The sequence below is a fragment of the Vipera ursinii genome (genome assembly GCF_947247035.1).
Source record: "Vipera ursinii genome assembly, chromosome: 5".
In the NCBI taxonomy this organism is placed as follows: domain Eukaryota; kingdom Metazoa; phylum Chordata; class Lepidosauria; order Squamata; family Viperidae; genus Vipera; species Vipera ursinii.
Genome location: NC_139518.1, coordinates 28197767 through 28221122, shown reverse-complemented (window position 1 = coordinate 28221122; position 23356 = coordinate 28197767). Strand labels below are relative to the sequence as shown.

The 23356-nt window shown below is 36.0% G+C and overlaps 1 protein-coding gene across 1 annotated transcript in view; it reads right to left on the bottom strand.

Annotated features, from left to right (window-relative positions):
• Positions 1-20036: 20036 nt before the first annotated feature.
• The window catches only part of PLOD2 (procollagen-lysine,2-oxoglutarate 5-dioxygenase 2), a gene marked incomplete at its 5' end in the record, with an annotated part of 57267 nt that continues 53947 nt past the window's right edge, over positions 20037-23356 (bottom strand). Inside the window, 3 exons of the mRNA XM_083363543.1 lie at positions 20037-20986; positions 21960-22085; positions 22792-22938. Coding sequence (XP_083219669.1) covers positions 20831-20986; positions 21960-22085; positions 22792-22938 — 429 coding nt within the window. The 3' untranslated portion in view covers positions 20037-20830. The remainder of the gene's footprint in view (positions 20987-21959; positions 22086-22791; positions 22939-23356) is intronic.

Below are 23356 nucleotides of genomic sequence, written 5' to 3'. Positions count from 1 at the left end.
AAATCAGCCTGATGAACTTGGTCATCTCATAGTGTAAAGAAAGGAACTTTGATTTCACTGTTTTGTTATAACTGATGTTTCCATTTTCAATAAAGATGTTTATTCGTGCAACAGTTTCTGTTTCTTCCATGGTTGGTATCGTGAAACTTGCAATAGAAAAGACAATACATCATTATATATGAGAAGACAAAGAGGAAACACTGGATTTAAAGGCACTCATTACCTTATTCTGCTTCAGAAGTAATTCTGTATTCACTTATCTGAAAGTAAGGCCCATTGAATGCAATTGTGTTTCTTTTTGAATCCCAAAATTTTAGCAATGTGATGCTAATACTGTATAATTAAACAGATAAGATCGCTTCCTATACAGTATTTTTTCCTTTTCCTTTCTGGTTGAGTTTCTTTTTCCCAACTTTTGTTTGAAAATTAAAAGTTTAGAAAAATAGACTATACTAAGTTTACATTCAAGCTTTGCCAGACAAAATAAGCAACAGATATTGGTCATCTTTTTAAACTCACTCAGCATTTTCTTTTTGTGGGATGCAGTTTGATTTTACCTTCCTTCTGATTATTTTTTTTCAAGTAAAAAATAATAATATGCCAGAAATTAGCTTAGCTTTAATCAATAATATGCAATTTTTATTGACAAATAATGGAGAATTAAATATAAATTGAAACTAATATTAGAGGCTGACTAACAAAAGGTTAAATATAATCATTTATTTCCATTCAGTAATGCTTAGATTAATATATCTACACCTGGTAACAAAGCCTTTGTTAATTTTCAACTGTTGTTCAATGTTGCCCTCTCCTGGATTGATAGAAGGCATAACTATAATATTCATAATATTATAAACCTTTGTCAAATTTGAATGTGTGGGCTTTAATTTATATTTATAATACAGTAGCAACACAGATGCTATTATTGCAGTAATTAAATCCATTATGTCTATTAAATCTTGAATGCAGTCGAGTTCATTATGTGGAACTTAAAACATATCTTGAGATTTGTGACAGAAAATCTAACATACATGACTTTTTTGTTAATAGAAAATGCAGTTAATTCTGTAACGCTCACAAAGTTAATGCAAAACAAAGAGCATGTTATTGCAAAAACATACAGATTGAAAAATTATGTCCAAACAAATAATTAAAAGCACAGGGTTTACACAGAGATTAGAAACTTAGTTTGTTATTGGATTCTTCTCTGTTAGTGACTCCTTATAATCATATGAGGATGCCATATAGGCTGTGATGTACATTTAGGCAGCTAAATGTTTGAAACTTATTTCTGCCAGCTCCAATGCTATTGCCATGCTACTGGTTGTGGAACAGCTCATTGGCATATTTTGTGGGAGATTTTCAATATTTCAGAAAAAATTAACAATCAGATCTTGTCAGTCAGTGCAAGCTGGTTCCAGTATACCATTAAATATAGATTATAACACTGACAATATGTTCCATAAAATGAATTTTAATGTCATCTTTAAATAACTAATTCAACAATTGGACAATCACAGGGCCAAGAAGATCATCAACCAGATGAACAGAAGATCAAATGGATTCACAGCTATTGACTAACAAGAATTCTCAAAAAAAATATCTGGGAGAAGAAACTATTTGAAAGTGAACCAAATCAGTGTCAAAAAAAGTAATGTGGCACCCTGGAGTAAGTATTTCTGCAGAGCAAGAAAGATAATTCAAGCCGATGATGGTTTCATGTCAGTTTGGATTAGAAAAGAATTATATATTCACTTTTTCTTTTGGCTAGTACACAGCTTTTCTCTCTTGAAATTAAAAAACAAAACTTGCTTTGGAGGAATTAGCACCTGGCAAAAAGTTAAAATATAAAAGTGATTAGTTTATGGAGTGGTTATGCAACTTTACATTTGTGTGAGGACTGAATTTATGTCTGACAACATAAAGAATGTCATTCTTGTTCTCTTATACAAATGCAAGCTAACAAGAATGAATGGAAAAACAAGAGAGGAATTAGTTTATTGAGCATGCTGAGAAAATGTTAGGCAAAAATGTTTATTGAAAAATTACAAAATTTATTAATGAGTTCACAGGACAGTGCAATGCAGGTTTATGCTCTTCAGAATCACACTGAGAAATCTATGAATGTGTGAAAGTTTGCTGCCAATTTATTGATATAGAGAAAATATATGATAAAATCAATAAGTTTTAGTTGCATTTATATAGAATTGAAGGTTGGATTCTGAATTCTGCAAAATCAATGCTGGAAATAAAACATGCATGCTAAGGTATGCTTGTGATGATATTAGACTCAATGTTTTCTTAATGTGTGTGCATATTTTTATGTAAATTAGGCTGTATTGTTAGCTGAGAACTAAATGAATTGTTGTGAGTCTTAGACTGCATGATTAACAAGAGTATGGATAAAGAAATTAATATATAGAAAATTACGGCAATTTTATTTGACAAGGGAAATGGTATAAACAATTACAAGTTATGCACAAATGATAAATGGTAACTATGAATTTGTGTACCTTGGTAGAATGTTTATTGAATTAAGAAAAATAGATGGAGGGAATTTAATTCATGCAAATAGTAGTCAAAAATACTAATAGTTTGCTTGTAATATGGAATAAATATTTGCTTTAAAAAGTGAAAATAGTTTTGCATAAAGAACCTTGTTGTTGTTGTTGTTAGTTGCAAAGTCGTGTCCGACCCATCGCGACCCTATGGACAATGTTCCTCCAGGCCTTCCTGTCCTCTACCATCTACTATCTTCTGGAGTCCATTTAAGCTCACGCCTACTGCTTCAGTGACTCCATCCAGCCACCTCATTCTCTGTCTTCCCCTTCTTCTATTGCCCTCAATCTTTCCCAGCATTAGGCTCTTCTCCAGTGAGTCCTTCCTTCTCATTAGGTGCCAAAGTATTTGAGTTTTAGCTTCAGGATCTGGCCTTCTAAAGAGCAGTCAGGGTTGATCTCCTCTAAGACTGACCGGTTTGATCGCCTTGCAGTCCAAGGAACTCGCAGGAGTCTTCTCCAGCACCATAGTTCAAAGGCCTCAATTCTTTGGCGCTCAGCCTTTCTTATGGTCCAGCTTTCACTGCCATACATTGCAACTGGGGAGACCATAGCCTTGACTATACGCACTTTTGTTGACAGGGTGATGTCTCTGCTTTTTAGTGTGCTGTCTAGATTTGCCATGGCTTTCCTCCCAAGGAGCAAGCGTCTTTTAATTTCTTGGCTACAGTCCCCATCTGCAGTGATCTTGGAGCCCAGGAAAATAAAATCTGTCACTACCTCCATTTCTTCCCCATCTATTTGCCAGGAATTGAGAGGGCCGGATGCCATGATCTTGGTTTTCTAAATGTTTAGTTTCAACCCAAGTTTTGCACTCTCCTTCTTCACTCGCAACAAGAGGCTCTTTAGTTCCTCTTCACTTTCTGCCATTAGAGTGGTATCATCTGCATATTTTAGGTTGTTGATGTTTCTTCCGGCAATCTTAATTCCAAATTTTGATTCATCTAGCCCTGCCTTTCTCATGATGTGCTCTGCATATAAGTTAAATAGGCAAGGCGACAATATACAGCCTTGCCGGACTCCTTTCCCAATTTTGAACCAATCAGTGGTTCCGTGTCCAGTTCTCACTGTTGCTTCTTGGCCCACATATAGGTTTCTCAAGAGACAAATAAGATGGTCTGGTATGCCCATCTCTTTAAGGACTTGCCACAGTTTGTTATGATCCACACAATCAAAGGCTTGAGTATAGTCAATGAAGCAGAAGTAGATGTTTTTCTGGAACTCTCTAGCTTTCTCCATGATCCAGTGTATCTTAGCAATTTGATCTCTAGTTCCTCTGCCTCTTCGAAATCCTGCCTGTACTTCTGGTAGTTCTCCATCCACATACTGCTGGAGTCTAGCTTGTAGAATTTTAAGCATAACTTTACTAGCATGAGAAATGAGTGCAATGGTGCGATAGTTCGAACATTCTTTGGCACTGCCTTTCTTTGGAATTGGAATGTAAACTGATCTTCTCCAATCCTGTGGCCACTGTTGAGTTTTCCAAATTTGCTGGCAAATTGAGTGAAGCACTTTTACTGCATCGTCTTTTAAGATTTCGAATAGCTCAGCTGGAATACTGTCACCTCCACTAGCTTTGTTGTTGCTCAGCTTTTCTAAGGCCCACTTCACTTCACATTCTAGGATGTCTGGCTCGAGGTCAGTGACCAACTCATTGTGATTATCAGGGACGTTAAGCTCATTCTTGTATAGTTCTTCTGTGTAATTTTGCCACCTCTTCTTAATGTCTTCTGCCTCTGTTAGGTCCCTGCCATTTTGGTCCTTTATCATGCTCATTTTTGCATGAAACATTCCCTTCATCTCTCCAATTTTCTTGAAAAGATCTCTGGTCCTCCCTATTCTATTGTCTTCTTCTATTTCTTTACACTGTTCATTTAAGAAGGCATTCTTATCTCTTCTAGCTATTCTCTGGAATTCTGCATTCAATTGGTCATATCTTTCTTTTTCTCCCTTGCCTTTCGCTTCCCTCCTTTCCTCAGCTATTTGCAAAGCTTCCTCAGACAGCCATTTTGCTTTCTTGCATTTCTTTTTCTTTGGGATGGTTTTGGTTGCTACCTGTTGTACAATGTTGTGAACCTCTGTCCATAGTTCTTCAGGCACTCTGTCTATCAGATCTAATTCCTTAAATCTATTTGTCACCTCTACTGTATATTCAACAGGGATATGATTTAATTCATACCTGAGTGGCCTAGCGCTTTTCCCTACTTTCTTTAATTTAAGCCTAAACTTTGCAACAAGAAGCTCATGGTCTGAGCCACAGTCAGCTCCTGGTCTTGTTTTTACTGACTGTATAGAGCTTCTCCATCTTTGGCTGCAGAGCATATAGTCAATCTGATTTCTGTGTTGACCGTCTGGTGATGTCCATGTGTAGAGCCGTCTCTTGGGTTGTTGGAAAAGAGTGTTTGCTATGACCATCGTATTCTCTTGACAAAATTCTATCAGCCTGTGCCCTGCTTCATTTTGTACTCCAAGGCCAAACTTGCCTGTTATTCCAGTTATCTTTTGGCTTCCTACTTTAGCATTCCAATCCCCCATGATGATAAGGACATCATTTTTTGGTGTTAGTTCTATAAGGTGCTGTAGGGCTTCATAGAACCGGTCAATTTCATCCTCTTCAGCACCAGTGGTTGGGGCATAGACTTGGACTACTGTGATATTGAATGGTTTGCCTTGGATTCGAACTGAGATCGTTCTGTCATTTTGAGGATTGTATCCCAGTATTGCTTTTCCTACTCTTTTATTGACTATGAAGGCTACTCCATTTCTTCTGAGGGATTCTTGCCCGCAGTAGTATACCTGATGGTCATCTGAATTAAATTCACCCATTCCTCTCCATTTTAGTTTGCTGATATCTAAGATGTCGATGTTTAGTCTTATCATCTCTTATCATCTCTTGTTTGACCACATCCAGCTTTCCTTGATTCATGGATCTTATATTCCAGGTTCCTATGGAGAAAAAATCTTTACAGCATCGGACTTTCCTTTCACCACCAGACATATCCACAGCTGAGCGTCCTTTCGGCTTTGGCCCAGTCGCTTCATTCTTTCTGGCGCTACTAGTACTAGCCCTCTGCTCTTCCCCAGTAGGATATTGGACGCCTTCCAACCTGAGGGGCTCATCTTCCAGCGTCATATCATTTTGCCTTTTGGTACTGTCCATAGGGTTTTCATGGCAAAGATACTGGAGTGGTTTGCCATTTCCTTCTCTAGTGGATCACGTTTTGTCAGAACTCTCTGCTATGACCTTTCCGTCTTGGGTGGCCCTGCACGGCATACTCATAGCTTCATTGAATTACGCAAGCCCCTTCGCCACGACAAGGCAGTAATCCATGAAGGGGATAAAGAACCTACCTTACCTTTATTTTGTTATATAGGTGTGAGAGTCAAATATGTAAGAATATTAAAAGCAAGTTGGATCAGTGGCAATGGATTACTCAGAAGGTATGTGGTAAAAGAAGACATGGGATCAAAAAGGCATGAGCATTAAATAAATATGGATTGAATACAAAAGTAGGTATTGAGTAAAGACTTACAGTACATTAAGCGGATTTCATCATTAAAGAAAATAAATGAGCATTCAATGAATAATTATGATGTATATTATATATATCCATTTCATACAATGATTCCCATTACTAAATATAATTAAATTTATACACAGTCTTATAAACTAAGACTAAGGACACCTAATCTTTTGAATTCTAATGCTTACAAAGTCTATGGAGTTTGAGATCATCAGATGACCGAGTCATCCACTAATCAAAATTTGAATTAAATTCTGTCTTCCTGCAACAATAGAAGATTCTACTTCAAAGAAATGTCAGCGAGATTTTAAAAGCAAGTGAACTCTTCAATTATTTAACATTCATAACAGCCTTTTGGTAATATTTTGTCTCCTAGAGTTTCTTGGTGATTGAAACAGCTTATAAATAGAACAAATATACACATTTTTAAAATTAACTATGCTAATGGCAAAAAAATCAGAAACCAGAGAGATGAACTGTTCTGAGCACCACTGAATATGATCTTCAACTTCCATCAGTAAAATCCAATGTCTGGTCATGTTTATATTCTTATGAAATTGCTGTCTTAGATATTATTTCTGTAAAGGCTTCCCTTTAAGAAAAGGTGAGGATTATTGTAGCCAAACAACCCAATGGAAACAAGGTCATGTGGGAAGCATTCAGAGAAACATCTGGAAATAGTAAAACAGCTGTGAAGAAAATGAGTTGACAAGGCCAAATGTTGAGTTGCCAAGGATGAAAACAATGTTAACAGTAAGGGAATTTCCTCCCTCCAGCTCAAAAAGGAAGATTGGCCACACAACCATATTTATTATATCAAAAGAAAGAATGTTCCAGCCCAGCAATGTGTGCACACATCTTCAAATCATAATGTATGACACTTAGGCTGTCTTTGGCACATGGGTATGATCATGTGGAAGCACTTTTGTGAGATGTTTCCAGGAATTTCTTAGGTTTTTAAAATGTATTTAAATTATAGCTGTTTATGTGTCAGGATAATGCAGGTAGTCCTCAACCTATGACCACAATTGAGTCTCGAATGTTAATCAAAAGTCATTGCAGTTGTAAGTAAGGTTACCCCATGACCAGATTTAATTTTACGACTGTTTTTATAATGGTTGTTAAGGGAACAACCATGTAATGGTTGTAAGTGTGAACCCAGTTTATCAAATAGGCATTTTTTGCTGGAAAATCACAAAAAAAACCATATAACCATGGGATACTGCAACTGATTGTAAATGTGAATCAGTTGCTAAGCACTCAAAATGTGATCACAAGATTATGGGAGTAGTGTGGGAGTTGTAACTTCAGGACAGTCATAAGTAACTTCTTTGAATCCTGCATAACTTCAAATGATCATTTAGCAACCAATTGGCTGTAAGTTGAGGACCACGTGTAATGTTCAAGAAGCACACAAGCAATATAGACTATTTATGATAAATATTACTTTTTAAAAACAGCAAGCTCCTAATATCCTTCTTAGAGAGCATTTAGCAAGAGTAGTTCTGAGGCATGGAGAAGAAAGCCAAGTCCAGATGAGTAATTCTCCGTTGTGGTTATCACCTCCTTTCCTCTTTCAAGATTCTCCCTTCTTCCAGAACACAACTCTCAGTGTAGCTGGTATTCTTCAGCACATTTTTAAAAGTGTGAATTTCAAAAGTGGATCAAGATTTTTGTTTTTGAAAACAGCACTATCATGAACTCACTGAAGCATATTATTTAACACTCAGAAAAGGCTTTTAAATCTAGGGAGGTGGAAAAAAGCCTTCAGATGGCTGGAGAAAAAAATGTCATGATGAAGGAAGTAAAAGATATCTGTAAGTGGCACTTTAAGACTGATTATTTTCTTCCCAAGTTTTGTTACTGTGCCAATATGCTTAAACTGTGTAGAAAGGAGATGATTTATCAGCTTGCATAAAATAGGCCAGCTGCAGATGTTGAGCTCAAAGATGCAATTTTGTACACTTCTTATACATTAGGGACCATTACTATATAGTTCATGTAAGGGTCCTTGTATCAAATTTGCAAAAAAATCTGGTGTTATCTCTGAATAAGAAATTGTGAGCTGTTAATTTTGTCAATGAAGTAGTTATCTGCTTTTCTTTCTGTCTCTTTTTTCACACATCTGTTTTGCTTCATGATCAACAGGTTGGCCAAGACTAGTAAATCACTTTTCTTCTTGTATTTGTTTAGCTTCAGCTTCCCTTTGCAAACCAAACCCTTTTGTTTAATTAAGACTCTCTACACCAGAGGCCGCCAACCTTTTGGGCACCAGGGTCTGGTTCCGTGGATAAAGGTTTTTCTGCGAACCGGAGACTGCAGTGGTTTTTTGTGTTGAATCCCACGGATGGGGCTTTGCTTGTTTGTGCGGCCACATACTGGTCCACGTACCTAGGGTTGGGGACCCCTGCTCTACACTGTACAAGCAGGTAATCCCAAAAGTGCTTTGTCAAAAGGCAATTGGACTTTCTTGGGTTTTTTTTTCTTTGAAAATGTTTCACTTCTCATCCAAGCAGCTTTTTCAATTCTAACTGACTGGTGGGGAATGAAAGAATTTATGTTCCTTGCAGTCATTTGATCGTTAGAACTTTGGGGGTTGGTCATTAGCTAAGATGACTTGAGTCTAGTGCCTTTTTTTATTTACTATGAATTTTGGAAGTTGAGATTATGCTTGAGACCGAAGCAGTATGTTAGTTTTATTGTTATTGTTATAGAATTTGTGAAAATCAGTCAAGAAAGGACACTGATGGGTGTCAAAAATGTCAAATTGAGAAATGAAGATTTAAACTATAATTGATGTGGTACAGCCCTTCAACAAAAATCAGGATGATTCTGCCATTCAGGGAGATTCTAAGACTCACAATCACTACCTGCTATGCCAGACATGTCAAACTCACAATGTCACATGACGTTGCACAACATATTGCAGCTTTTTTGCCATTGGCGGCAATGGGGTGGGCTTGGTTTCCTGGTGACATGTCCGGCCCGCGACACCCCAGTGCTATGCAAAACTGCTTTGACACCCCAGTGCTATGCAAAACTGGAAGTAACAATTTTGTCCTTAACCTCCTTGAGCTTCAACCATTATATAACCATTTGAAAACATTTGTGCCACTCACTCTAGTGGAGTCATGATTCCATAAGCCAAATCTTCTGTGATCTTTGGGTTGTAAATACTTGTTAAAAAAAAAATGATTCCAACTGCAAAGGAAAACCAAACTAGCACTTATTCTGACCAGAAATATGAGGTAGGCAATGATAAATGTATAAGGAGCATGAATATAGATCTTTGATGATGGAGGTTGTCAACATGTAAACTTCAGTTCTTAGCTCTCTTATAGATCCTACACTTAATAACTATCAAAAAGATATGAACCAACATTCATTTTAATTTGCATTTTGGTATATATATATATATATATATATATATATATATATATATATATATATATATATATATATATATATATATATAGGGATCTTTGGTTATTCGGGTTTTTCCCCGCATAGAACTAAAGGTGTAGGGGCGACGTTTCGACGGAATCCCATCCGTCATCATCAGGCTGGTGGCTTCTGCTTCCTTCTTCTGGGAGAAGCATGTGGCGGTTTGTTCCTTTTTTTTTAAACTGCCAGAGGGGGGGGTGTTCTGTGGGTGGAGGTGTGCTCTGATTGGGTGGGGGAGTAAGTGTGTTCTGATTGGGTGGGAGTGTGTTTTGAATGGTGGGTGTGTTCTGATTGGGTGGGGGTGTGTGTTTTGAGTGGATGGGCTGGTCTCAGCTGCCAGCCTTAGACCTGAGCTGGTGAGTTGTGCTGCTTTTGTTCGGCTTCGTGTTTGTGGTGGTGCCATGTTTTTATAGTGGGTGTCAGTTTGCTTATTGTGTGGTTTGGAGGGGTTTAAAGTGGCTGATGTTGCAGCTGTAGTTAGATTTCTGTTTTGTGGTTGTGCCTCGTTATCATTGTGGGTTCGGATTTGCTTTTTGAATGGTTGTGTGGTGGTGATGTCATGTGGTGTTATCATGACTTTGGGTCTATCATTCTTGGTGGTTGGGACTCGTCTGTCAATCAAGGTGGGTTTCCAAATGGTTGGTAGGCGAGAGGTATCATCTCGTTTGTTTATGCTGTGGGGGCGTTTTTCTATCTCAATGGCTTCTCTGATTATTCTGTTGTTAAAATGTTCAATTTTGGCGATAGTTTTGGTTTTTTAAAAATCAATTTCATGTCCCGTGGCTTCAAAGTGTTGGACCAGGGATGAAGTATGTTCTCCTTTTCTGAGTGAGTTTTTGTGCTCTTCAATGCGTGCACTTATTCTTCTGTTGGTCTGTCCGATGTATGTGGTGGGGCAGGTGGTGCATGGGATTTCGTATACTCCTTGGTTTTCTAAGCCAATTATGTCCTTGGGGTTTCTTAGGATGGTGGATATTTTTCTGTCTGTGTAGAGTGCTGTTTTGATGTTGTGTTTTTGGAGGACCTTGCTGATTCTGTCTGTGGTCCCTTTTAAGTATGGGAGGAGGGCTTTGCCATTTTCTTGTTCTCTGTCTTGGGTTCATAGAAATTCATGTCCAATTCATAGAGATCATAAGTAAACTAAACTTACAGCCCTGTGACCTACTTGTGAGCTTCGATGTTGTATTCCTCTTCACCCAAGTGCCATTCAAAGAAGCCTTGACAGCTATCCTAAATAAATACAACCCACAAAAACACATCCTAGATCTGACCAACCACTGCCTATCTAACACATACTTCATCTACAATGGACAAAGATACAAACAAATGGAAGGAGCACTCATGGGATCACCCCTTTCACCTGTCATCGCAAACCTCTACATGGAACACTTTGAAACCCTCGCTCTAGAAAAATCCAACCACAAACCCAAACTCTGGCTCAGATACATAGATGACACCTTCGTAATCTGGCCACACGGCAAAGAAAAACTGGATGACTTCCTCACACACCTCAATAGCCTACACCCCAAAATACAATTCACCATGGAAACAGAAGCTAACAATCAACTTCCCTTCCTTGATGTCTACAAGAAATCCAACGGCTCCCTAGGACACACTATCTACCATAAAAAAACACACACAAACCGCTATCTGAACGCACTCTCACACCACCACCCAGCACAGATCAACTCCGTAGCCAAGACACTCATCTCCAGAACAAAACACCTAGCTGACGAACAACACCAAAAAACCAAACTACACACTCTCACTAATGTACTAACAGCCAATGGATTCCAAAGAAACACGATTACCAACTTAATCCAAAGACAGACACCCACAAAAACCCAAGACATATATATGTATGTATGTATGTATGTATGTATGTATGTATGTATGTATGTTAAATGTTTGTTAAGGATTCAGAATACACTTGCTGTTCCCAGACACAGGACAAATCTTATTTCCTGTTTCAGCCTAGCCCAAGGCCATCTACAGGCAGTAGCCACAGCAGTGACAGCTCATATTTGTGTAATTTTTTTTTGGCTTGCTAACAAAGAATTAAAAGGGAGACTAATATGGCCATTTCAAACTCATTTGTTCTCATCAGTCAGCCATACCCTTCTGAGATTCGAACCTGGGCCGATTGCACATTAGGCAATTGTTCTAACCTTTAGGCCACAGGCTCTTTCTCGCTTTGTTAGCTGAAAGGCAAGGGAGATATGTGTTAAGTATATATATATACTTATATATACACTGTGTGGTAGTGGCTGTTTGTTCTTTTTTTTTTTTTTACCACTCACTTCTCCCAGAAGAACGAAGCTGAAGCCACAAGCCTGAGGATGACGGATAAGATTTTGTCGAAACGTTGCCCTGATACCTCCAATTCTACGTGGGGAAAAAACTCGAATGACCAAAGATCTACATATAAACACCCGCGAAAACCTCAGAAAACATATATATATATATACACATATACACATATACACATATACACATATACATACATACATACATATATATGTATGTATGTATGTATATGTGTATATGTGTATATGTGTATGTGTATATGTGTATGTGTATATGTGTATATGTGTATATGTGTATGTGTATATGTGTATATGTATATATGTATATATGTGTATATGTGTATATATGTATATATGTATATATATGTATATATGTATATATATGTATGTATGTATGTATGTATGTATGTATATCCCTGCCCAAAAATATCTCTGTATTTTATTTCTACAATTCTCATTCAATACAATGAAAGAATCTGCTTAGAAATGTATTCCAAAGGAAAGGAGATGTTATTGAAATTTTTATTGGATAGAATGTGGTGGCCTTGCATTTACTAGCTTTGAGGTGTCCAAGGATCCATGTGAATGGTCTGTCTTTAATTGCAAACATTTCCCTAGTGGGTCTTCATAGTAGTATCTGGCTTCTGCTGCCTCTGTTAAATTCTAATGTTAGGCAACGTTGGCTAACATCTATTACAGGGCTTGCTCGATTGAGGAGACTGCCAAATACTAATTAAGAGGGGGAAAACAGCAGCATTATCATCCTTTGCCACCTCCAATAAGAAATAAGCTATAAACTCCACCAGAGAAATGAAAGAATAAAAGAGAGAGAGAGAGAGAGAGAAGGGTTAGAACAAGAAATGTTGGGGAAAGGAGATAAAAATAGAAGGGAAAATTGTCAGGAGAAAGAAAAGAAAAGGGCAACCAGACATTATGTATACTCATGAAAGCTTCCAGCTTCTTTGCCAACCCTCTCTGTCATTTCAGATATATCCACTGGCTCATTGCTTAACAGCACTTGTCTAGATTTGTTAAATAATGCTAGATGAATCTCTCACATGCCATCAGAAATAATAACTGTCTGATCCACTGAACTGGGATTTTATTTGAAAAGAAATTGAAGCCAAATTCACTAACTTTTATTCAAGAACTAATGTCTCTGTAGAATCTGGCTGTGTCCTGGCATGGATTCAATAGGGGTTGTTTTTTTTTTTGTTTCAGCACAATGTGCTTTCCTTTCTCCCCCATACCCCCATGCTCACTGCTATGAAACTGCTTAACAGTGAAAGTCAGCATTTGAAGAATTTCCATTTGCAAGTCAGAAATGGGAATTTCAGTTCAGTTCTTCATATTATAACTCTTCAAACCTTTTCTTGGATAATCACATATATACAATTTTTCAAAGCATGACCATTGATTACCCAGTGTCAGGGAAAGTGCAATGTTACTGTCTAGTATGGGCTGCAATGTATCATAAAATGTTTGAGTGGTTTATGCTGTGAGCTATAACAGTGGCATTCTGTTTCTATCAACTCTTTTCATCCCTATTGTGTGCCACATGTATGTCATGGTTCTGTCACTTGTTTGCAGATACATATAATTGACAAAGTGAAGAAGTCATAGATGAATACAAAGAGACAAAGTCTGGTGGCTAGAGTCTATTATTTTGCCATTTACGATAATGTTCTTGATGGATTGAAATCCATATTGCTGGGCTGGAGAATATAATATAATGGTGAGCTATAACAATTTTGTTAGGAAAATTCCTATGGAGTTTAGTTTTCTTAAGCATTCTGTGGATCTTTTAGTGCTGGTAGTGCTGGGAATGGTCATAATCCATTATTCCAGTTATGATAGTTCCAATATTTGAAACAATGGCACGCACTGTGTTGCTTGGTTTGTGCATTTTGAAAAGTAGGGAGAAGATGGTTAGTTTCTGAGGTGTTTCCACGTAAGTCTGACCCTGTATGCATTTAGCAAATCCTTTCATTAAATTGTACTGCTCTCTCTAATATGTTGCTACAGGATCTTACAAGTGAAGTTGGTATAGAATGTAGTGTTGGAGAGTTGCTTCTTGGCTTCCTTGATGTAATCCATCTAATTCTTGATGATGTTGCAAACTACATGATAGTGCAAGGTGCATTTGTTCCTTCAAACCACCTGTCAGATGGTAATTTTAAATTTTTTAAGCCTTGCTAACTAAGGATTTTCATATTTTAAGGATTGTTTTTTTTTCTGTTTACTAATTAGTTTTATAGCTCAGAAGGCCTAACTGAAAAACTGTTCATATCAAAACTTTACAGCAACTGTTTTCTAGTTGAAAATATCTTTTCAAGTTTTTATGTGGGTTCAGTTCCATTATATTGTTGACCTTAACTGGAATTTTTGTTACAGCGAATTCTCACGAATTTCTTGGAAAACTGCATATATATAAAGTGTAATAGTAGTTATATTGAAATAATGAAGTATCTAGCTATAACATCTTGATACACTGGTCTGATTTAATTTGAATCATTTAACAATAAGAAACAAGACTCATAATGTGTTGCATTCAAAATAGCATTTTATGATTCTGCCAAATAATTTCAAAAAGAAAATACAGGTAATCGCCAAGTTTCTTCAGCAACCAGGACCAGTATTCTGTCAGTAAATAATGTGGTTGTAAAGCTCAACATCATGTGGCTGCATCGCTTGGAGTTGGAAATTCTACCATTCCCCATTGTTAACTGAATCCCATTGGTTGTTACTCAAGGGCCAAATCTAAACCACATCAGGTTTGTCCCTCCAAGCCCCAGCCTTGGTTCTTCCAAAATAAATTACTGTCTCCTCTTGAAGTCCTCTGAACTACCTATTTTCTCCATTTCTTCCATTTTGGCCACCCTCTACTCTGCCTTGACCACATGGATACAGGGCTGCTTACCATTCTGTGGGTTAGAATCTTTTTGATATTCTGTGGCTCTGGGGCTGCAAGAAAGCCCTAAGCCACAACATAGAACAATGCTTCAACCACACTTGAACCCCCATCCACCCAAGCCTGGCCCAGCATTACAATGCAAACCCCAGTCTCAGCTACCCTGCACTGAAAGGCCCCTGCCACCCTGTGCTCTATTTCTTACACCTACACTTTCCCTGATTTCTTGCTGACACTGATGACAAGATCACTTTGTGAGGAAGCTGCTGTCACACAAGACCTTCTTCTCCAACTCCCATGAGGAAACTGCCACCTGCATGCTTAAGAAGAAATCCTCACATACCCAGCAACTGCCTCATGAATACCAGGTCAGGCCTGTTTGGTCATCAGATGGCAAAGGGAAGCTGGGGTGTGGAGCTCAGGGCAAGGACAAAGAACAGACAGGTGGGTAGGTGTGTCTCATGTTTAATTTCTAGAAATAATATGGAAGATGTAGAATTTATATCTCTAGATAAAAATTCAATGTCATTTTCAATTTTGCCAGACCTATGCAAGCAAGGAGGAGGAGGAGGAGGAGGAGGAGGAGGAGGAGGAGGAGGAGGAGGAGGAGGAGGAGGAGGAGGAGGAGGAGGAGGAGGAGGAGGAGGTTTGAAAGGTGAGAGGTTATCTGGACCTCAACCTTGCCATCACAATATTTCAGATTCAGGCAGGACAATTCAACAATGAAAGTTTCATCTCTTTTCAGCAACATCTGTTTTGCTAGGAAGATCTTAATCTGTTGTAGCAACCATAACAAATTTTTGACCAGGGCAACTTAAACATTCAGCTATTTAAAAAGGCTAACTTCAAAACTGAGATGAGTAGCAAAGGCTTTGTTTAATATCTGCATGGTTTTGTTTGGGTTTTGTTGATATTACCTTGTAATATTTACAGCAAAGGAAGCTTTGGGACAATTTCCAAGAATGATTGGAGGAATGAAAACAATTACACGAAGAGAGCTTTCTTGGCCTTGGGAAAGAATCCTAGTCCTACTGTATTTGTATTACAGTTTGAGTGTTAAGGGTTTTTTTTACATCTGTTGGCAAAACAGAGCAGCAAACAGGAATTGGAACTAAAGCACTGCCATAGGTAGAACCAATTATTACTAGCTGATTTACATCTCCCCTTCTTGGAAGATTGTGGAGTTAATAAAATAAAATAGTAAAAAAATAAAGTAAAATAAAAATAATAAAATAAAATTATAATTAAAGAACTATAGTTAGTAGTTTAGAACAGTAGTATTTCTCAACTTTGGCATCTTTAAGATATGTGAACTTCAACTTCCAGAATTCTTCCAGCCAGTATGCAAGTATTGAAAAACACTGATTAAAAGAAGTGCCGCACTGTCCTAATCATTATAAAAAGGATAGGTAATTATGTTGGATGATTAGCACCATCAGGTTTTGAACTAGGAATTCTACCATACGTTTTCAGAAGCATAACTTATAGGATTTCAATATGACAATAAAAATGTTTCCAAAAAAAGTGTCCACTGGGAAAGTTAAAAGAAAATCAAGATCAAGCTTAAGATGTGCAATCAAAGTCTTCCTCTTTTTGACATGCATGTGTTGACATTACACACATACAAGGGCTGGAGCTTTCATTACATGGTTGGAATCACCATTTTGATTTGTTTGATATTTCTTCAAGAATGTCTATGGAGATTCTCAGTCATCCAGGTCATGGTTGTCCCAAAGGTGCTTTTTTCATGAGGCAACTGAACTTTCTTGTTTTTTCTTTCAAGACATTTCACTTTTCATCCAAGAAGCAACGGATGGAAACTAATCAAGGAGAGAAACAACCTAGAACTAAGGAGAAACTTCCTGACAGTTAGAACAATTAATCAGTGGAACAACCTGCCTCTAGAGGTGGTGAATGCTCCAACACTGGAAGTTTTTAAGAAGAGACTGGACAGCCATTTGTCTGAAATGGTATAGGGTTTCCTGCCTTAGCAGGGGGTTGGTCTAGATGACAGGTCCCTTCCAACTTCATATTATTATTATTATTATTATTATTATTATTATTATTATTATTGTTGTTGTTGTTGTTGTTGTTGTTGTTGTTGTTGTTGTTATTATTATTATTATTATTATTATTATTATTATTATTATTATTATTATTATTATTTATTCACCTCTGACTGATGGTGGGGAATGGCAGGATTTATACTCATTTGCATTCTTTTCGCGAGTCAATAAGCCTCCTGCCATTCCCCACCATCCAATCAGAGCTGGAGAAGCTTCATGGAAGAGAAGCGAAACATCTTCAAAGAAAAAACAAGAAAGACCAGTTACCTCATGAAAAAAGCACCTTTGGGATATCTCTTGCAGAGGTTGCTGGCTTCAAATCATCTGGAGCATATATATATTGTTCAAAGAATTGCAGAATATAGTATCTATCTGCAATTCTTTAAATAAACTGTATATTTTCCTGAGATCACCGGATAGAACATAAGTATCAGAGAAATGTAAACAAAGTCGTTCAGATAAAATCTTCTAGTGAGATATGTTTTGTCCTTCTCTCTCCCCCCTCCCTCTCACTCTCTTCTCCCTATCCTTTCTGCCATGTATATCTTTTTTACTTTGTTAAGACTGAAGCAGAGACTTGTTTGAAATAATTTGTAAGTAGCTATGGAAGTTTTTCTTGGCTAAAGTTTAGAGTAAGATTCTAAAAAATAACCAAAATGAGCAAAATCACCTTGGAAAGCTATTTGAAAGAAAGCAGATATCTGGAGGGGAAGGATTATATAACAGTCAGTTGAAATAAAACTTCCTAGAACACAGACAGGGTTGAGTTATTCACAAGAACAAAAGCAATTTTAATCCAGTAAAATCATTCTTGATCATAAGACTAAGCTAAGATAAACAACTGTAATATCATGCATGGAAGAAAGATGTATGTTATTAAAACTTTTCTGTTGGGCAAGTAAATACTTCTCAAAATTCAGACTTGGCTTTGATTTTTCAAGAGCTCTAAATAGACATGTACTATTTTTTTCCCTGGCTCCATGGTTTGCTTCCACATAGATTTTAAAATAAATTTGGCAAAAACCCAGTTATCAAAAACAATTTTTTTCAATTCAGAGACAAATTCAAGAACACATTTTGAACAGATCTTTTTAGCATTTCTAAAAGTGTGATAGACTAATATTCTGAACATTATAACATTATTCAAAACATATATTTAAAACATATAAATACATATTTAAAATACAGTATATTTATTTTATTTTTATTTATTTAATTAGATTTTTATACCGCCCTATTCCTGAAGGACTAAAGTATAAAGCATGTAAACAACATTTAGCATTAAATAGTCTATATTAAGTCATAAATCTAGATTAATCTAATAAATGGACAACGCAACTCTAAAGGAATCTCTAAAAGGAAATTTATAAACAGTATCCTTTAAGTTTTCAAAATAACTGTTTTCACAATTTTTTTATATTTAATAAATGCATTTTACTTACAAATCAGTAGAAGAAAGAAAACCAGTGAGGAAGTCGTATCTCCCTCAATTCACCCTTCAAATATCTTTCACTTCTTTTCATGTTTCCTACATGGCTCACAGTATGGTTTTTTCTATCTTAGGGTGGCTCAGAGCTACAGAAAAATAAAAATAAAAAATATAGAAGGACTTTTGGGTGTAAGGGGTGTGCCTTCTTAGGAACAAGCTGAAATAAACCTACTGAAATAACGTTATTAGTGACTTCAAATTAAAAAATTATAACGCAAAAGTTTTCAAATAGCAGAAGCAGATTTTAAATCAATAGCATATATTTAATATGAACTTATGGCAAAATCAATGGTATGTCCCAAATGAAAAGGCTCCTCATTTGAGGTCCTTAAAGACAATTCAAAATTAGACTTTCATGAATAGATGATATGATTCAGATAAGACTGACATTTTCAGTATAAATATTTTCCCATAACATTTTTAAGTTATAGAAGAGATGGTCATAAAACATTACATTTATCTGCAGACATTGACCAGTGAGCATTTCAGATTCTCCAAAAATATCATCTGAGGACCATTATTTGTTACTTTAATAAAGGCTGTTCATTTATATAATAAACCAACGCTCTGGCCATCAAATTGTTATATCATGCAAAAAAGGTACAAGTCTAATTTGAAAATCATCTTAATAGACACAAACAACTTTTGCAACATAATATTGTGATTGTTTTTATGCTATGCAATTTGTATTTTCTCATTTTTGTAAATAAAGTCATTAACCTATTGAAGGTAAGGTTAATGTATGTTGTTTAAATAGGGCATTTTTTTCAGAATAGGGCAAAAAATCCAGAAAACTCTAATGTTGGGTTTTTTTTAATGTCAACAATATTCTTTTGATATCCTTCCCCCCCCCCCGGCCATTCTTCTTCTATGGGTCAGTTTTGGTATCAGCCACTGCAAATGTTGCAGATAGAAACAAAAGCCAGCAAATATCCTGGACCCAAGAAAAACTTCAATTGCAGCCCCAATCCCCTTTGAAAACACTCTTCAAATTATTGTTCATTTATGAAAATACAAAGATCAAGTACAAAGCCAACCACTTTGAGACAAATGTCTTGAACTTGAAATATTTTTTAAAAATATACTATTTCCTCCAGCTCTTTGAAGAATTTATCTCTTTGTTTTTTCAAGCACTGATATTCATGTGCATTTGCTAATTTTTGCTTAAAAATATGGGTGATGATAGGGAGAGGGTGAGTCAGGCAATAGCCTTTTGGTATTGTTGAAGTAGTTCTTAATTTTTTTAAAAAAAATGGATTAATATGTACTTATCACTAAATAATAACAAACTCCTTGAGAAGTCTAAGAATAATCTGAACTATGTTGCTGAATGAAACATAAAAAGTTCCTATACTCACTAGGAAGTAGGAATGTTCTTTTTAAAACTAATTTATCCATAGAGGTTCAGTATAACAAAATTCCATAGACATCCTACACGGTCTATCTGTTAAAGTATTATTTTTAATGTTTGAAAAATTAAACACTTTAAAGTTGTTGGTTTTTTTTAAAAAAATCTGCTGTTGGGATGTGTGTGTCTCTCTGTGTGCATTATCTAGGGCTTTTTTTCTCATAGAACGCTCAGAACGGAGTTCCGGCACCTTTTTTGGATGGAACCTTGTAGGGTAGGCAAGACGGGTTGTAAGACATGTGTGAGTTCCGGCACCTTTTTCTTTTACAAAAAAAGCACTGGTATTATCTATTAAAAAACCAGACACAATAAAAACTTACTTTAATTTTTTATTTGACTCAAAATATATGCACTTTAGCACCTCAGATTTGATTTCAGCATTTTTTTTTCAAGTGAAACTATTAAATTACAAACAGTAGGCACAGCAGTAATATTTAAAATTGTTCCCTCAAAAAATAAAGGCAAATCAAAAACCTGATTTATTTATTTGTTTATTTTTAAGAACTTCAGCTTTTTGGTATCCTGATACAACATTCAAGTAATTTTTATGCAAGAGTAAAAAATTTGGTTTCTGAGGTTACTTGGTATTCTAAAGTTTTCTCAAAATGAGGGCTTCTATTGTCAAGGCTGGAGTTTGTGCAAAAAGTTTGTTTAGAAAAATTTCAGCCCAATCAAAGATGGTAAGGAAAGATGCTTTCAAGTCAAGATTTTTTTTCTTTTAAGGCACTTAAAAGAGTCTGTGAATAAACCAGGCAAAATTTTGGGGCCAATGCTTTGCCTTTATCTATAGTGAACTTGATCCTAAGCACAATATGAATAATTATCCAATTTTTTATTTAAAAAAGTCAAGATGTGCTACTTAGGCAATTACCAAATGGAAAATTCATATTAACACTTTTACAGAGATCTTTCCACTCATTTAAAACAGGAAGAGAAGTATTTACTTTATTTTATTTGCATCTCAAGGCTCAAAGCAGATGTTTATAAGTATTTGATTTTCTCTAAATCTTAGCCCAAAATAAAGCAGCCATCTATAAGAAGCTTCTTTTGTCACTGCCTTCTGGGAGAAAAATTTTAAATAAAAGTTTGTTGTACGTTGTCTCTGAACGGCCATGAAAATAAACTTAAGGGTCAATAAATGATACTGCAATATATCTTGTTCCTTTTAAAATTGGAAGCCCTTCATGTAAATGAGTAAGTCTTCCTGGATGCATGAAACTCCATCCTTTTCTAGGTGATTCGATTGAGCAGTTGTATCTCAGAAATTTACATCCACCTCCCTATAAGAAGTAAATCAGAAATATCATCTTAAAGTCTTTACGTAATCCCACAGAAGTTCATAAAAAACAAGGTCCTCTCTAAGTAAAATGTTTTGAATGAGATAACACTGATTGACATTACCACCCCATTCTCAAAGTATATTATTTCAGAGCAGCTGTAAATTTGGTTGAAAGATAGCAATAACACTTAAATTTATATACCACTCCATAGTATTTTACAGCACTTTCTGAGCAGTTTACAATGTCAGCACTCTAACTGTCCATGATATTTGGATTTTCCTTTCATGAAAATGATATGATATACAGATTTCATCTGATATTGTTATTTTCTTGACTTACAACTCCAATTCCCTCCTCCTCCCCCAGACAAACTAGTTGAGACCCAGGTTGGAAAAGAGATTTAACTACAAATGCAATGAAGTTTGACATATATAAGGGAGACCCTGCAGTTTACATCCAATATACTGGGTGAGTCAGAGTCAGTCATTATCTATCAATTTATTTTCTTGTAGAGATAAAATTAGGAGATACCGCCTTTTGGCCCCCTAAAGAATGCAGTTGCATACACAAGAATAAAATAGCTAAAAGTGTTCACTTTGATATCCCACATGATACTAAGCTAGGTGAAAAGGAACTGTGAGGAAAGCAGTCCATTTGGGAAATTTTACCCATTTATTCCCTAAAATGGCACTTCAAGAAAATCAGACCCTGTCAACAGTACTGTTTTCATACTGGACATCCTTATTAGCCATACAATTTATTACTCATTTCAAGATTTAATATAATTACATGGTTGAACATTCAGGCTCTGTCCTTCAGTGTTTTACGAAGGCCTAGTACAGAACCAGCTGTTCTGACTGTTGGACCAGTTTCTTATGTTAATCTTCCCAGCAGATGTCCTACAAATATTTGTGTGGAAATGAGCTAGAGGTTGAAAGAACAGCATCAGTTCTTGGATGCACTGCAAACTTACTTGGAAATCTTCTCCTACTTTGTTAAGGGCAATGTTAATGGTAAATGTAGATGAGTCATGGTGAGGTCTGAGGGAGCGCTGTCGGTCAGTAGTATATTTCACAACAAAATTCAACAAGGCATGACCCTGGAGAATAAAATACACGGAGGATTTAAAAGGCATACTGTAAGTTGTCGTGAGGGGATTTATCAATTGGGGTGCTCTTTCACTCTTCTGGCTTTCTAGAAAAGTGCCAAGACCTGGAAAGAGTGCCAAGTGGCATGGAAATCTAAGAGTGGCATGTAATCTTTGGGGTGGTTGCTGGCCTGAGTACACTACCTTTGCCTTTTTGAAATTTTGTACTTGTAAATTTTAAACTCTTTTTAAGTTACTTTTAATATTTTTAATTATGTTTCTTTCTAAGTTTTTTTTAACTTATAAGCCACCCAGAGTCACCTAAATGAAGTGGGCAGACCAGAAATTAAATGAAGGAATGAATGAATAAATAAATAATAGCAGATTCAACCACACAGGGGATTATTATTTAATTTATATATCTATTAAGAAAAAACAATTTCAAAATATGTTATTATCATTGCTTTTTGCAGAAGAAAAGGATGGGTAAATACAGAGGAGGCATGAGTAGGGCTCAAAATCACTGCAGTCTCACTTGTACCCAGTAAGAGAGAGAGAGACTGGGGAAAGGGAAATATGCCCAGTGATACCACTCTCTTCATATTTGGACTCCAAAACCTCAGAATAATTAAATAAGGCACAAATTAAATTTTCCTTAAATATTAGCCACAAGTTCAAACTATGCTCTGCTTGATTACTTTTTTAAAATTTAACTTGCCTTTGTATAATAGCCAGCAAATACTTTTAGGGTTACGGGTGCTATGAATTCTCTGATAAAATGCAACCACACATTTTCCAGGCCGATTTGTTTCATGTGAATATCATCTGTTGGAACATTTTCATAGCCTCCAGAAATGCGGCTATCCTAAAATAAGACAATATAGTGTATTTTATGTAATATGTTTCACCTCTGTTATTAGTATAGCTATAAAACAACATGGATCTTTGTAATTATTAACTGTTAATATACTCCAATATCTACTACTTTATACAGAGTATGGGTATATAGAGAGTATAAAACAGTTTATGCAACCAAATGACAATTGCTTTTTACATCAGTTTTATTGTGTAATCTACAATAGAAGCAAAACAATTTTTCCGTTATCTTGATAGTTAATACGTATACTTTTATTGTAAATCAGCAAGAGGGTTTGATAGCCAGTATAACAAGCTCAATACATTAAATTCTAGATAAACCTTTATAGTTAAACTGTCAACTGATTAAAGAATTTTTAGATTATTAATCAGCCATTTAATAAATGCATTAATTTCCATTAAAGGAA